At 39.3% G+C, this 12,313-nt stretch overlaps 3 protein-coding genes across 3 annotated transcripts in view; all 3 read left to right on the forward strand.

Moving 5' to 3' along the window:
- Positions 1 to 12,313, forward strand: part of LOC111602307 (neurotrimin) — a 61,818-nt gene that overhangs the window by 26,844 nt on the left and 22,661 nt on the right. The window contains exon 2 of the mRNA XM_030223210.1: positions 7,042 to 7,148. Coding sequence (XP_030079070.1) covers positions 7,042 to 7,148 — 107 coding nt within the window. The remainder of the gene's footprint in view (positions 1 to 7,041; positions 7,149 to 12,313) is intronic.
- LOC111602360 lies at positions 3,217 to 4,636 on the forward strand. The gene has a single exon (XM_023319371.2). It carries the CDS (start codon positions 3,248 to 3,250, stop codon positions 4,463 to 4,465), a length of 1,218 nt encoding a protein of 405 aa, XP_023175139.1. The 5' UTR covers positions 3,217 to 3,247; the 3' UTR covers positions 4,466 to 4,636.
- Positions 10,377 to 11,363, forward strand: LOC111602361. The gene is made up of 2 exons (XM_030223211.1): positions 10,377 to 10,490; positions 10,550 to 11,363. The coding sequence occupies exons 1-2, from the start codon at positions 10,413 to 10,415 to the stop codon at positions 11,000 to 11,002; spliced, it is 531 nt and encodes a 176-aa protein (XP_030079071.1). The 5' UTR covers positions 10,377 to 10,412; the 3' UTR covers positions 11,003 to 11,363.

The following is a 12,313-nucleotide window of genomic DNA, read 5'->3' on the forward strand; positions in this document are numbered from 1 at the left end:
CTATGCCCTTATAAAAAATTAGTTTACTCCACTTTTGCTTAGTATTTGTAATGTTTGACTTTATATACATGAATGAACTATGAACTCGTGGCTTGAGCACTCGAATATTGCCTACAGATTCAGCAATGTCTAAGAACTCCTAGCTACAATAATGATAATAGTGAAGAGATTAAATTCCAGTTGAACGCTTGGTCTTCAGCTTGAAAGAAAGTGTCTTCACGTTCGGTGCTCAAGCAGATTTTTGCTCTTTTGCCTATGGCTCTAACGATTTTCAGTTGCATTTATATGGCCCATACATCTCAATTTGTGCGACTTGCGAATTGGGTTACTGTTTGGTGTCTGGGCCCGAACAGTAGACTGTGACAGTGTGACTTTAAGTGTTAAGAGCGGGCGTGTGAGACGCGGGTGGTGCAAACTTTGCTTAGCTGAAATTTCAGTGACTGTCAGTGCTTCTGTTTCTGTTGTTCTTTCAAAGCATATCAATTAAGTTGGCATTGGCTTCCGGCTGTAACCGGAGCGTCAGCTTATCATTTGCATGGAAATTACCCTAACAACACACAGACACACACAAGCCACTCAATTCCGACGATGGCGACCAACTTTATAACTTTAAACAAAATCACAGCATGGAAAAACAATGGGAAACGCATAAAAACTGAAATGTTTCACCAAAGAGTTGAGAAATTTTTCCTTTCCCTATATTTTTGCTTTTCGTTGGAGCAGAAAAAAAGACAAAAGTTTCGCTCTTTTAAATTCATTTAAACGCTTTTAGCACTTTTCACGCCAACCAACCAGGATGTCTCCTGCTCGTCTGGAGCTTTATGGATGGCCCAGAGTCGACAATCTCGACGCCCTTTGCCCCAGCCTTGCCATAGTCATACAGATACAAAGTTTCGTTTCGGTTTTGTAGAAAAAAGTGTCTGGCTTCGGTTTCGTTCGTTGGTGATGGAAAATAATAGCAAAGTTTTTCAACGCACAAAGCGAAACTAATAGAATAATACGATGTGCTGAGGCAGGCTAACTAGAGTTGACAATGTTCTCTACAAAGTGCAAATTAGGACTTGTACAGCATTTTATTTGATTCTTTATTGGGATAAATCAATTCCTATCGCTTGTCTTCGTTTGGTCTATTGTACTGACTGTTCTCGGATTGTCTTTAAAGGCATTTTAGAACAGTTATAAGTGGTATTTGAATTCATAACCTGTGGTTGGGCAGCCTGAGGAACTCCTAATTAAAGAGCAAGTCAGAGGAGTTGCCTTGGAACAATTGCGTCACGCTCACAGCTCGACAAGCACAACCAGACTCGAGCGAAGTCAATTTGGTCACGAGTTGTACGAGGGCGTATAGCTATCGGGCACCGAGATCATAGACAACGATGTGTGTACTCGATGTTGAGCATGCAGGTTGGTGCAGCAGCTGGGCAACATGCTTGCCATACAGTCTTCTTTGCGCCAGAGCGCCAAAGCCGATCAACATATCATATATTTCTTTTTATATTTGCACAAATGCGTATTATAATTCGTTTCGCTGTTCACATTTGCTTTTCTTAGCCATGTCTTCTACCACTTCACATTATCCTATTATGAAATGTACATAAAATCTGTCAGAGCTCTTTAAAACGTGGACTTAACTTGTTGTTCAACACTTTCCGTTCAAGTTGACTGGGCTTGGCCTTTGTTGTTGACCAAAAAGTCGCTCTGTCTTTAAATCCCCTGCAGCGCATTCATCCGCATGCGTAGCGCATGCCAATTGTGCAATTGTTGGAAAATTTCTTTTGCTAAAAACTTGTACGTTGTGACTTTTTTCAGCTTTATTTCTTTTCTAAATTTTCTTATTTTGTTGTTGCTCGTTTCTCACTTTTTACGCCCGTAAGTTTTGTGTGTTGCGGCTGCCAGGCGAACAAGCGGCCAGGCTGTGGGCTGCTGTCTTAATAGGTGTTGGCAATCATGAAGTTGCTTGCGGCAGCAGTACGCGAATCGGGCCAACAACTAGCTAAAGACCAAGGCGAACTTTCCTCTTTTTATTTTTGACTGTGTATCTGTGTATGTGTGTGAGTGTGCTTAGCCATTAGTCGCTTTGATCAAATATTTAAAGCTAATGAACAAGATGGGCACACTGCCAACTTGCAATAAACGAAAAGAATCAAATAGAAAATAAAAGAAGGCAACGCAACTGCAACTAAACTTGTTTGCCATCCGCAATGATTTAAAGCCGGCAGAGATAGCATATATAAAGAAAGCCTTTCATCAGCTGTGCTGCCCAAAAGGTAGTTCAATCAACCTGACAAATTTCAATCAGGCTCAGAGAGAACGGGTCCAGGTTCAACCAGACACAACCCGAGTCACGCCATGGCACAATTAGGATGCCGTTGAAGTTTTGTCAATGAATGAAAAGCGTCTGCAACTTTTATTTAACTTGCCAGTGGCCGGGCACACAGAGAGCAACTCTGCTTGGTCAACAATTGCCCCGTCTAGAACGGGCACTCACGTACCGAGCCACACAAACACCCTCACCCATACACACAGCAGCAGAAAGTGTGGGGCAGAGCGCAGGTAAATGGGTAAACCAACATCTAGTGGGTCGTTGGTTTTAGCTATTTATAGCAGTTTGTGTTCGGGTCCTTACTAAGTCCAAATGATTTTGACTTTTCAGCGCAGCCAACAATTGTTTTAATATGAATGGACTTGAAGCTCTTTAAGTTGTTCTACATGTCTCCTTAATTTAGTTCAGCGTTTCATTTTAGTATCTTATAAACTTATTATATTGTTTATGGCTTTTGCAGCCACGTGGTTGTGTGCTTTCTCAGTGCAGCATAGAGTATCCAAATTTAACTACTTTTAGTTGGGCCACTGTTGATGTGTGCAATTTTAGTTTATTTGAATTTGCTTTGGCTTGTTGCTCAGTCGCGTGCCAAAGTTAACTGCGGTTGAGTCGTGGTCAGCCGCAGCATTTCGCTCAGTGCATTCGCACTGCCGGCTGTCACTGCGATAAGGCTGTTCATTTAGTTCATTCAGCAGCTGCTCTGCTGGTCGTTATCGCTAAACTGGCTGACCCCGACGCCGCGCTAAGCCACAACACGAAGGCCTTCCATATAGAGCCGTTCAGTCCGCCCCTCTCTTGCTAATCGGACGGAGCTGTAACAACGTTGTTTACATTGCGACTGCAATAAAAATTGACCCACGATGAGCCGCAGCAGGCGCTGCTGCCTCATTCGGTTAGTTCGCAATCGAAAGTATTCACTAGAAGATGTTCCATGTATCGCTGCTCCATTGGGTTGGATTACTGTGGCTTGTGGCTGGAGTTGCGGTTGCTAAATCTACAGTATCCTCACTGATGGCAAAGGACTATCAACTGGACTTTCTGCGTGCTCTGAGCGACCAGGCCGAACAGCGCGCCGAACTAAGTCTTAACGATTATCTGCAACAATTGGAGCGCAATACCAGCTACAGCAAGTACACTGAGCAGCTGGCCACAGCGCGGGCTTCCCACAAATTACAGCCGAAGGTGTTGCTAATCAAACAGCTACTTGATGCCCAACAACACTCACAATTCGACTTGGAGCACACCTGTGTATTGCGCAATTTGGTGTTTCTCAGCCGAATTAAGCAGCAATTGCGTGCTGCACGAGATGCCAGTGCCCAGGAAATACGTCAGCTGCGCGTTCATCGTCTCTGCCAGCAGTTCGAACGCCCTGCGACTGAGCATCGTAGGGAACGGCTGATCAATGAGCAAACTGTGGGAGCTGCCTTGGAACAATTGAATCTTACGCACAGCTCGACAAACGCAACCAGCCTGGATCTGGGCAAATTTGGGCACGAGTTGTACGAGGGCGTAAAGCTATCGGGCGCCGAGATCATAGACAACTATGTGGGTATACTGCGTGGTCTGCTACAAGACATTCTCGATGCTGAGCATGACGATCTGATAGACAATACAACACAGCTGGAGCGGCTGCTGCAGCAGCTAGACAACATGCTGGCCATACCTGACTTCTTTGATAAGCGACAGAGTGTCTATGAGTTTCTGGAGCGTCATCTCAAAGCGGAATACGAGCAGCTGCGCGAGAGCGCCAACTCTGATCAGCACATCACCGAACAGCTACTGGAGCATCTAAAAGCGAAGGGCTTGGATCTATTTGTGATCTTTTTGTTTAGTAACTTCGAGTTTCTGGAGCAAGTGCATGAACATTGGTCGCTACTGCTGCCACAGACGCCCAGTTTGCTGTACGACGAGACGCACAGGCAGCTCTATGACATACAACAGCTCTACGAACGCTTCAAATTGGACACGGAGAGCACTTCTAAGTATGAAGCATACGCGGCCGCATTGAAACGCTTGCATGAGCGCACAGTGGAACAGGGTCAGCAAAATCATCACATATTCGAGATGATCAGCAATGCAGCGCAGAATGTGGGCAGCGTTACATTCAATATGATTAAAGCGAAGTGCAAGGAATTGCTTTAGGCAAATTGAAATTGATAGAGGTAACAATAAAATGAATATGAAGTTGATATTTCAATTGCAAAAAATACTTGTAAAGTCCTTGACAAGCTCTTGAGTGTGATGGAAGTAAATAGCAATAGATGATTTTTTGCACTTCAATATTTATTTTATATTCTTAAACTCGAATGGCATTCATTTCACATTCATATTTAATATAGAGTTAATGTTTTGACTTAAATTTCGAATAACTTTCAAAAGCCAAAGGCAATGTTAAAATGCGTTGCATTTGAGCGATGTCAAATAAAATGTCAGAGCTTAATTATATTTTGTTTTGCAATATTGTTGCTGCTATTGCTGTTACTTTGTAATATCCGCCGGAGTGCTGGGATGCTGCATCGGATGTCGCTTTAATAGCGCTCCAGGCACTCCAACTTTCTCTCCCATTCAGTCTGTCCTTCTGTCTCTCTCTTTCTCTCTGTCTCTCTATCTATCTCTCCGTTAACCTGTACAGACTGTTTCTCCTTTGCCGCATTATGCTGATGCTGATGTGGTTGTTTATCTGATGCTGCCAACGGGTTAGTGTACCTGCCTGAAGCCTCGGGGCCAGGCTTCCAAACTAATGACTGTTGCTGCCGTTGTCGTTAGAGCGAGCCAGCTAATTAATTGCCGTCGTTGCAGGTGATTAGAACTTAAATGAGTTGCAGCATCGGCGGTCAGGCCACCATCATCATCAGAGCACTAGAAACTAACGTCAAGCGATCCCAAAACGAACCCATAATGGTTACAAAATGTATATAGCTTGACAGTTTGTTTAGCCTGGCCAAAATTATATTTGATGTACCTGACTGTCGCTAGTAAAGCAACATGTTTGAGTTCAAACCAATGGGCTGACTATATTACATTTGGGCAAACAGCGTTCGGCAAATAAAGTCAGTTCGTTTCGCTTTCTATTAAAACATTAATTAAGTTGAGCATTTGTGCAACATCTTGAAATCAATTCACAGTTGCTGTCTATTCAAATATGTAAGCAATGTTATATTTAACGACTCAGTTTATATATATTTTTATTTATATTTAGGTATTTTTGGCTTTTTAATTATGTTGTCTCTGAATGGAATTTAGCTAGCCTTTAAATGCCAGAAATTTGCACTAATTGCCTTATGATTTAAATTTGAAACAAAATATATGATATCATGAATGGCTTCATTTGAATCCAGCTACAAACCAAACCAAGCAAGAGTGATACTATTTATATTTATATAATATGCAGTTGTTAAAGTATTAAAAAAGTGTGCCATTTACAAGAAATAATTATCGACTACTATGAATTGCAAACTGTGAATTTTGCTATACTTGTGCTGGTGCTTTGGTTAGCTAACAACGAGTGGCTCTTGAATGATACTGCTCTCCTGGCTAAGAAGCCTTTTACTTTGCAAGAGTTTGAAGCCAACATTTGAAATACTGTTGTCAGAATAACATTGAGATTTCTTAAGCCGAGTCAACCAAATGAAGCTTAAGAATTACATCAAAAGCATTGAAACCGGGATTTTTAAGTGCAATTTCATTAGATAATGTTCTTTTATAGGCAGTTTTTATAAACTAGTTGCTAGTCTTTTCGCTAACTATTTCATTTGGAATTGCTCGTTTTCGTCAGAGGTAACTATGCTTCATTTATTGTCCATGAAGAGGTTTCAGCGAAACAAAAACTGCTTAACAATAATTGTATAAAGAATGTGAATATTTAAAAATACTAACAATAATAATCAAACAAAAAAATCATGCATTGAGTGCTTGCACAAATACTTATAAGCTCTGTGAATAAAACCATTGATTTAGCCTTAAGCATGCCCAGTTTACATCAAGCTGCCAAACTGCCAAACGTTTGCACAACATTTATCACCTTTAATGCTGCAAACAGTGAGCATCAGAGCCGATTCCTTTTGGGTCTGTGTGTGTGTGCGTTGTGGGTTTTGCCAATGAGCCGCGGGCAGAAGCAGAGACCATAACAAGTATCGTTTACAATTGCAATAATAATAACAACAAGTACAGGCAGTCAGTGGCACAAACAATGCAGCGAAATGCAATTTCACACAAGGCTAAACTGCAGCAGCGTCCAGTGTCCACGGCTGGGACTGGGAGTGTGGGATTCAAGGTTCAATCCGGCGGACATTGGCAGCGTGTTTTATGGCATTGGCGCTCAAAGACCGTACGGCGTGAAATTTAATTATGATTTATTGTTTTGTTTGCCGTATGTGTTGACTCAGCGTGGCATAATCTTAGGCTCACAACTTTTACGAGCCACTAATGCTAAACACTTAATTCATAGTTTATAGACAATGTTGCCATGGTTACTGTCAAAACTTTTCCAAACACTGGCTAATCGCTGGGGTTGAACCTGCATAGCTATTAACTTTTAAGTGCTGCCATAAATCTTGGCAGCTTCCTTTGAGCAACAGCTTAAAGAGGAATATATTACGCCATCTATTTATGGGCATGTCTACATGGAATTATAAAAAGGAAATGTGAATGTGAAAAGACTTTTGAGTGTCTGTCTTAATGACTAATCTCAATAAACCTTCCGCTACGTTCCATTGCAGTCGTTCAAGAGGATCCCGAATTCACAGACGTCATTGATAATATAACAGTGCCCGCGGGACGTAATGTTAAATTGGCGTGCTCTGTTAAAAATCTGGGCTCGTATAAGGTAAGTACAAAGTCAATTCCTAATAAATACAATAGAAATAAGAAATCCTATATGCTTACACTCCTACTATAATGCAACACATAACATTTGTTACAGCTTAAATTTAAAGCTAATATTCCCTGATTCCGGTGTAACATTCATAAATTTAGACGCGTTTCTATAAATTAAATGTCGCCAATGACATGCAATCACGATTTATCAGAGCGAGTGGACTTTAACAAACTTGAAGTGATGTGCTCGGAGAGAACCTGCCAACTAATATGCCGCTGTCTAAGAGCAACATGTCCATGAGGCGTACAGCAACAATAACACAACCGAGTCAAGCACTTGCAACATCAACAGGCGCCCCATGACGAGTGAACATGAAGGGCAACGCATTGAACTTGTTGTTGACTTGCTCAGCTCCGTTTTACACTTGAGTCTTGGCATGAGCTGTAGTCATAGTTGTTGTTACGGGTTTTTTGTTTCATATGTTACAATGTGTGTTCATGTCAGTCCTTTACTCAGCAGAGCTCTGGCAATTGGCAACTGTGCTGAGCTGTTGCTTTAATTAAGTAATTTGTGCTACAAGTCTAACCAGTTGCCGGAGCACAAAAATCAAACTGTCACAAATGCTTTGACCATGTCGAGCACGTTAATCAGTTGCAGGTAATATGAAATCAGCTTGGCAAATCTCTCCTCAATATGCATTGAGGTGCTGCATATTTTTGGGCTGCACTTAATATGCATAGCACTGGCTTTGTGTAGCATCTTCAATGGATCTCGCTCGCTCTATCTTCTCTCACTGTGCGGAAGTGCTTGAGTGCCCGGCAATTTAAATTTGCATTCAATTGAATTTCCATAATGCGCGTCGGCCGAAACGTGCATAAATTCTATTTGACACGAGATATTTGCTTCATCTTTTATCAACGAGCGCATGTTATGTGCTCGTAATAATTTTTATGGCCCTTAAGTTTGGCATGCAATAGCCCAACCCCAACCAACAGTGCTCAGCGCCCCAAGCGTCCAATGCTGCCGCAGGTATGCTAAAAAGTTAACCAGCAGCAGCAATAACAACAACAACATCGAGCAGCAAAGGGCACTACGCGTAGCTGCAATAAAACGTGACTTTGCATGCAAAATAGTTGCGTAGCCGCTAGCAGGCAGGTTACAATGGAATTGATTTTTATATCCTTTCGTCGGGCACATGAACTTCGCTGCAAAGCTAGGCAAAATGCATTTAGCTATAAGTTTAATGAGCTCGTTTATAATAATCTTGTTTATCGTTTTCTTAGATATCAAATAGTACAAACATCCGATGTATTCAACTGCAAAGCTAAAATATACGCCTGTCCCACTAGCTAAAGCTAAAGCTAGGAACTAGAATATTCTAATTAAAGTATATAGGCTGCATATTCACGATCGCAAATCGGCTGAAACTGTATCTTCAAGTGATTTATAGAGCTAGTAAGCTAGCTGCTGCTGGCCTTCTATACAGGTTGAGAAGCTTAAATCCTCTTGTGCTTTGAGCAGTTTTTGTTACTTGACTTGAAATTGGAGTATATATATTTAAAATATTCATTCTCCAGTTAGACAGTACGTTGCTGTTGATCTCATCTATCGATTGTTTAACCAACATAAAGTGCCATATAAAAAGCTATTTCTTTCAAAGTTATGAAACTGGAGCCCTAAAAGTATGCATGCACGCCTACTAGACGTTTGTCAAAGAGAAGATCTTTCACAACTTTAAAGTTCGTCCAGAATTTTGCAAGTGTATTCCAGTTGATCTTCATGGAAAATATACCATTCAAGTATATAGTCCGCTCATTAGTGCGCGGCAAATCAGTTTTTGGACACTGTGAATGAGTCGACAGAACTCAACTGGAATTCTTACTGACAATTACGTTTTATCTTCTTTCTCATATGTAATATATGTTATGCTCAAATTGTTCCACTGTTTTATTTAAAAGTGTATTTCAGCTTCGACTGGCGAATAGTGAATTATAATTTTTTAAATTCTTTTTAACTGCTGCTATTTCTGGCTTACAAATATTTAAGCTGCGTGTAAATTAACTTGCCCAGCTCTTTGCCGCTGTCTTAACACGTTTAAACGTTAAGTTGTTAATATTTGAAGCGTTGCTATGCAATTTGGCAGAGTTTCCTAGCCGCTTCATGCCAAACTGTCGACTCTTAGGCTGTTGTGTTCTTGTTTGTATTTCAATTTTCGATGCCTACGCAAACACCCAAAGAAAACAACAACCCCAACGTGGGCATACGTTTAGTTCGCCCTAGTCGTCGTCGTCGTTATTGTTGTTGCTGTTGTTGTTTCTGTGCTTCAGCTTGCCATCGTCGTATACCGGAACCAACCATAAACATTTTCTGCCATTCTGAAAGTGTTTGTTTCTTTTTGCTCTAGCTGAAAGTTTCATATCGGGTTTTTTTATTTTCTTTAGGTTTACAATTTTCTATTTTAGTTTTGTTTAAATTTTTTATGACTTCATTTGCAATATTGTACTGTTGTCTCTAGCAGAGCACAACGGGTTGAGCTATTAAGCAAATTGCAAATTGGATATTATCTGACTTGACTATCGGCGTATGTCATCGGTGTATATATATTTGTTATACCCTGAACCCATTGTAAGTGGCAATTTAGGTATTAGGTTTTTGTAAATTTAATAACTTTAATAATTTTATCATACAGAAAAAGCTTTCATTTCCTTACTATCGATATAAATCGATAATATTAATTGTATTTTAGCCAGAAAACATCAAATCTATAGAACCCAAATTGATTATGTGAATGAACACAGGTTTTATATAATTATTTATTTGACATTAATAAAATCTAAGAGGAAGTGAGCTTTAACGTATGGAAGCGATTGATAACTTTTAGTTTTTAATGTGATACTATACTCGTAGCTATTTTATAATCAAAGCGAAGTTATTAAAAACTAATTTCCCCAACTCCAGCTGATACAAACAATACTATATTACTTAGTCAGGCACACCCGACTATGGCCCTTTCTTTTACAATCTATCTGCACAGTCTCTAATTAAGAGTTATTCAATCGTTTCCTTACTTAAACTGAGAGTTTATTACAGTCATTTACGTGTCAAGTGCCATGTTTTCAATATTGGATTTTACTTTACCCTAATCTCTTTTCTCTACGTTTGAAATAAGCCTTAACTAATATACGAAAAATAACTGAAGATGAAAGCTATATAAGCCTATTCAGCGATGAACAGTCTTTAGTTTATTTTTTGTTGTCTACAAGTAAAAATAAAATGAACCTGATCTTAATTATTTTGGTACTTGGCCTATTTGCTGAAATACAAAGTAAACCACAGGAAGGAAACTCAACAGTTTGTAAAAAACGTCAAGTAAAATGGGTTGGAACTCAAAACACAAAATCATTTTCCAGATAAGTGGTGATTTAAATACCAATCTCAACACTGAAATAGACAAGGCTATCAATTCTCCACTTGGACACTACGAAAATAATAATGAGTATAAGGAATATGTCGATATCTTAAAAGTAGTGAAGGAATTAGCGGACTCTAATTCTGAACTTAAGAAAAAATACTTTGATTTATTTCAAAAATATAACAATCGTCGATTAGAGCTAGAGAAGAGCATTGAAAGTCGTGCCCAGGAGCTGGACAACGAAATATATATACATGCAGTAACTGCTGAGTGCATAAGGTTTTACTATAATCAAAAAATAGCAATCGAAAAAGCATTCACACAGACCAACAATCAGAAGGAATCTAGTTTGCGGGAAAATAGTGTTGCTTGCCCAAATAATACAGTTGAAGAAGTCGATGACGATGACGACGATGACGATGAATCCTATGAGTATTACTACTATGACTGAAGCCTGAAGTAGAACTTAACGACATAATCACGGAATAATAATTTATAGAAAACAATTTGAAAAACATTACAAAAAACATAATCAAATAATTTAAAATTTTTCATAGTTAAATATATATATATATATCGAAATCAACCTTTCAAACTATCAACAGATTCATATTGTTTTACATTTTCTGAAACTGGAATCAAGCAGTGCATAGGCTAATACCTGAACATATGAACATATTTTTCCAGTGCATTGCTTCCAGCCTATCTGATTTCAGTCTATAGTGAATTGAGTAGAAAGTACAAACAGAGAACAATGAAACAGTCTCAGACAAGGCTGAAAGTCTATTGAGAGGACAGAGCACAGAAGTTAAGAGCACACAGGCGGAGGAATGATCACAGTCACAACAATAGAACAATACAATACAACTGAAACATTAACAAAAATATATTTTAATATATAAACATATATATATATATATGTATATATATATATATATATATATATATATATATGTATATTTATATATATATTTATATATTTATATATATATTGTAGTAAATGTTGCCGTCGTTTCAGTTCTGATTCTATGTTTGATAATCTCTTCCTTTTCACACTTAACCATAATCAGATTCGTATAATTTCACAAGTCAATAAAAATAAAGTTTTAAATACAAATGGCCCTACATTAGTTTATCAATACCGTGACTACTTAAAAAGTTCGTAAAAATCGTTTTCAATTTAGATAATACCTGGCTGCAAATACCACTGCTATAAAAAGCAATTACTCAGTGCATAATCCTCAGTCCATTTAGTTGAAGTGTAAGGTAAAGTAATTATGAACGGGAACTGGATCCTTGTAATTATACTACTATCCACTCTTTTTGAAAACAAACTGATCCGAGGCGAAAATGGAGATGAAAGCACAGTCGAAAGCAACGACAACAGCGCTGGCGCCAACGGTGGCTCAGGCGTAAGTGGCGCTGACGCCAACGGTGGCTCAGGCGTAAGTGGCGCTGACGCCAGCGGTGGCCCAGGCTCAAACGGTGATGGAGGGGGTAGCGCTGGTGCATCAGATACTGGAAATCAAATGACAACTGTTTGTAGAATCACTTATGTTATACCTTATCCGATCAACATTAGTGTCTTTTACAGAATGTCGCAGAAAAGTTAAACAACGAAATAATGGAAAAAATTAATAAGCTTATCAATTCAAGAGAAGGGCACTATGAAAATGAGGAATATAAGTATTTCATGGACAAATTAGCCCAGGCCAGTAACTTGACGCAGGATGCCATTGCAGCGAAACAACTCGTTTACGAA

This window comes from Drosophila hydei, unplaced genomic scaffold (assembly GCF_003285905.1).
Source record: "Drosophila hydei strain 15085-1641.00,03,60 unplaced genomic scaffold, DhydRS2 tig00000149-arrow-pilon, whole genome shotgun sequence".
Lineage (NCBI taxonomy): Eukaryota > Metazoa > Arthropoda > Insecta > Diptera > Drosophilidae > Drosophila > Drosophila hydei.

Excerpts from the sequence above, each read along its gene's own strand:
- LOC111602360 (XM_023319371.2), top strand. The coding sequence starts at position 3,248 with ATGTTCCATGTATCGCTGCTCCATTGGGTTGGATTACTGTGGCTTGTG.
- LOC111602361 (XM_030223211.1), top strand. The coding sequence starts at position 10,413 with ATGAACCTGATCTTAATTATTTTGGTACTTGGCCTATTTGCTGAAATA. Across the intron at positions 10,491-10,549 it reads CACAGGAAGGAAACTCAACA|ATAAGTGGTGATTTAAATAC; the intron begins GTTTGTAAAAAA and ends ATCATTTTCCAG.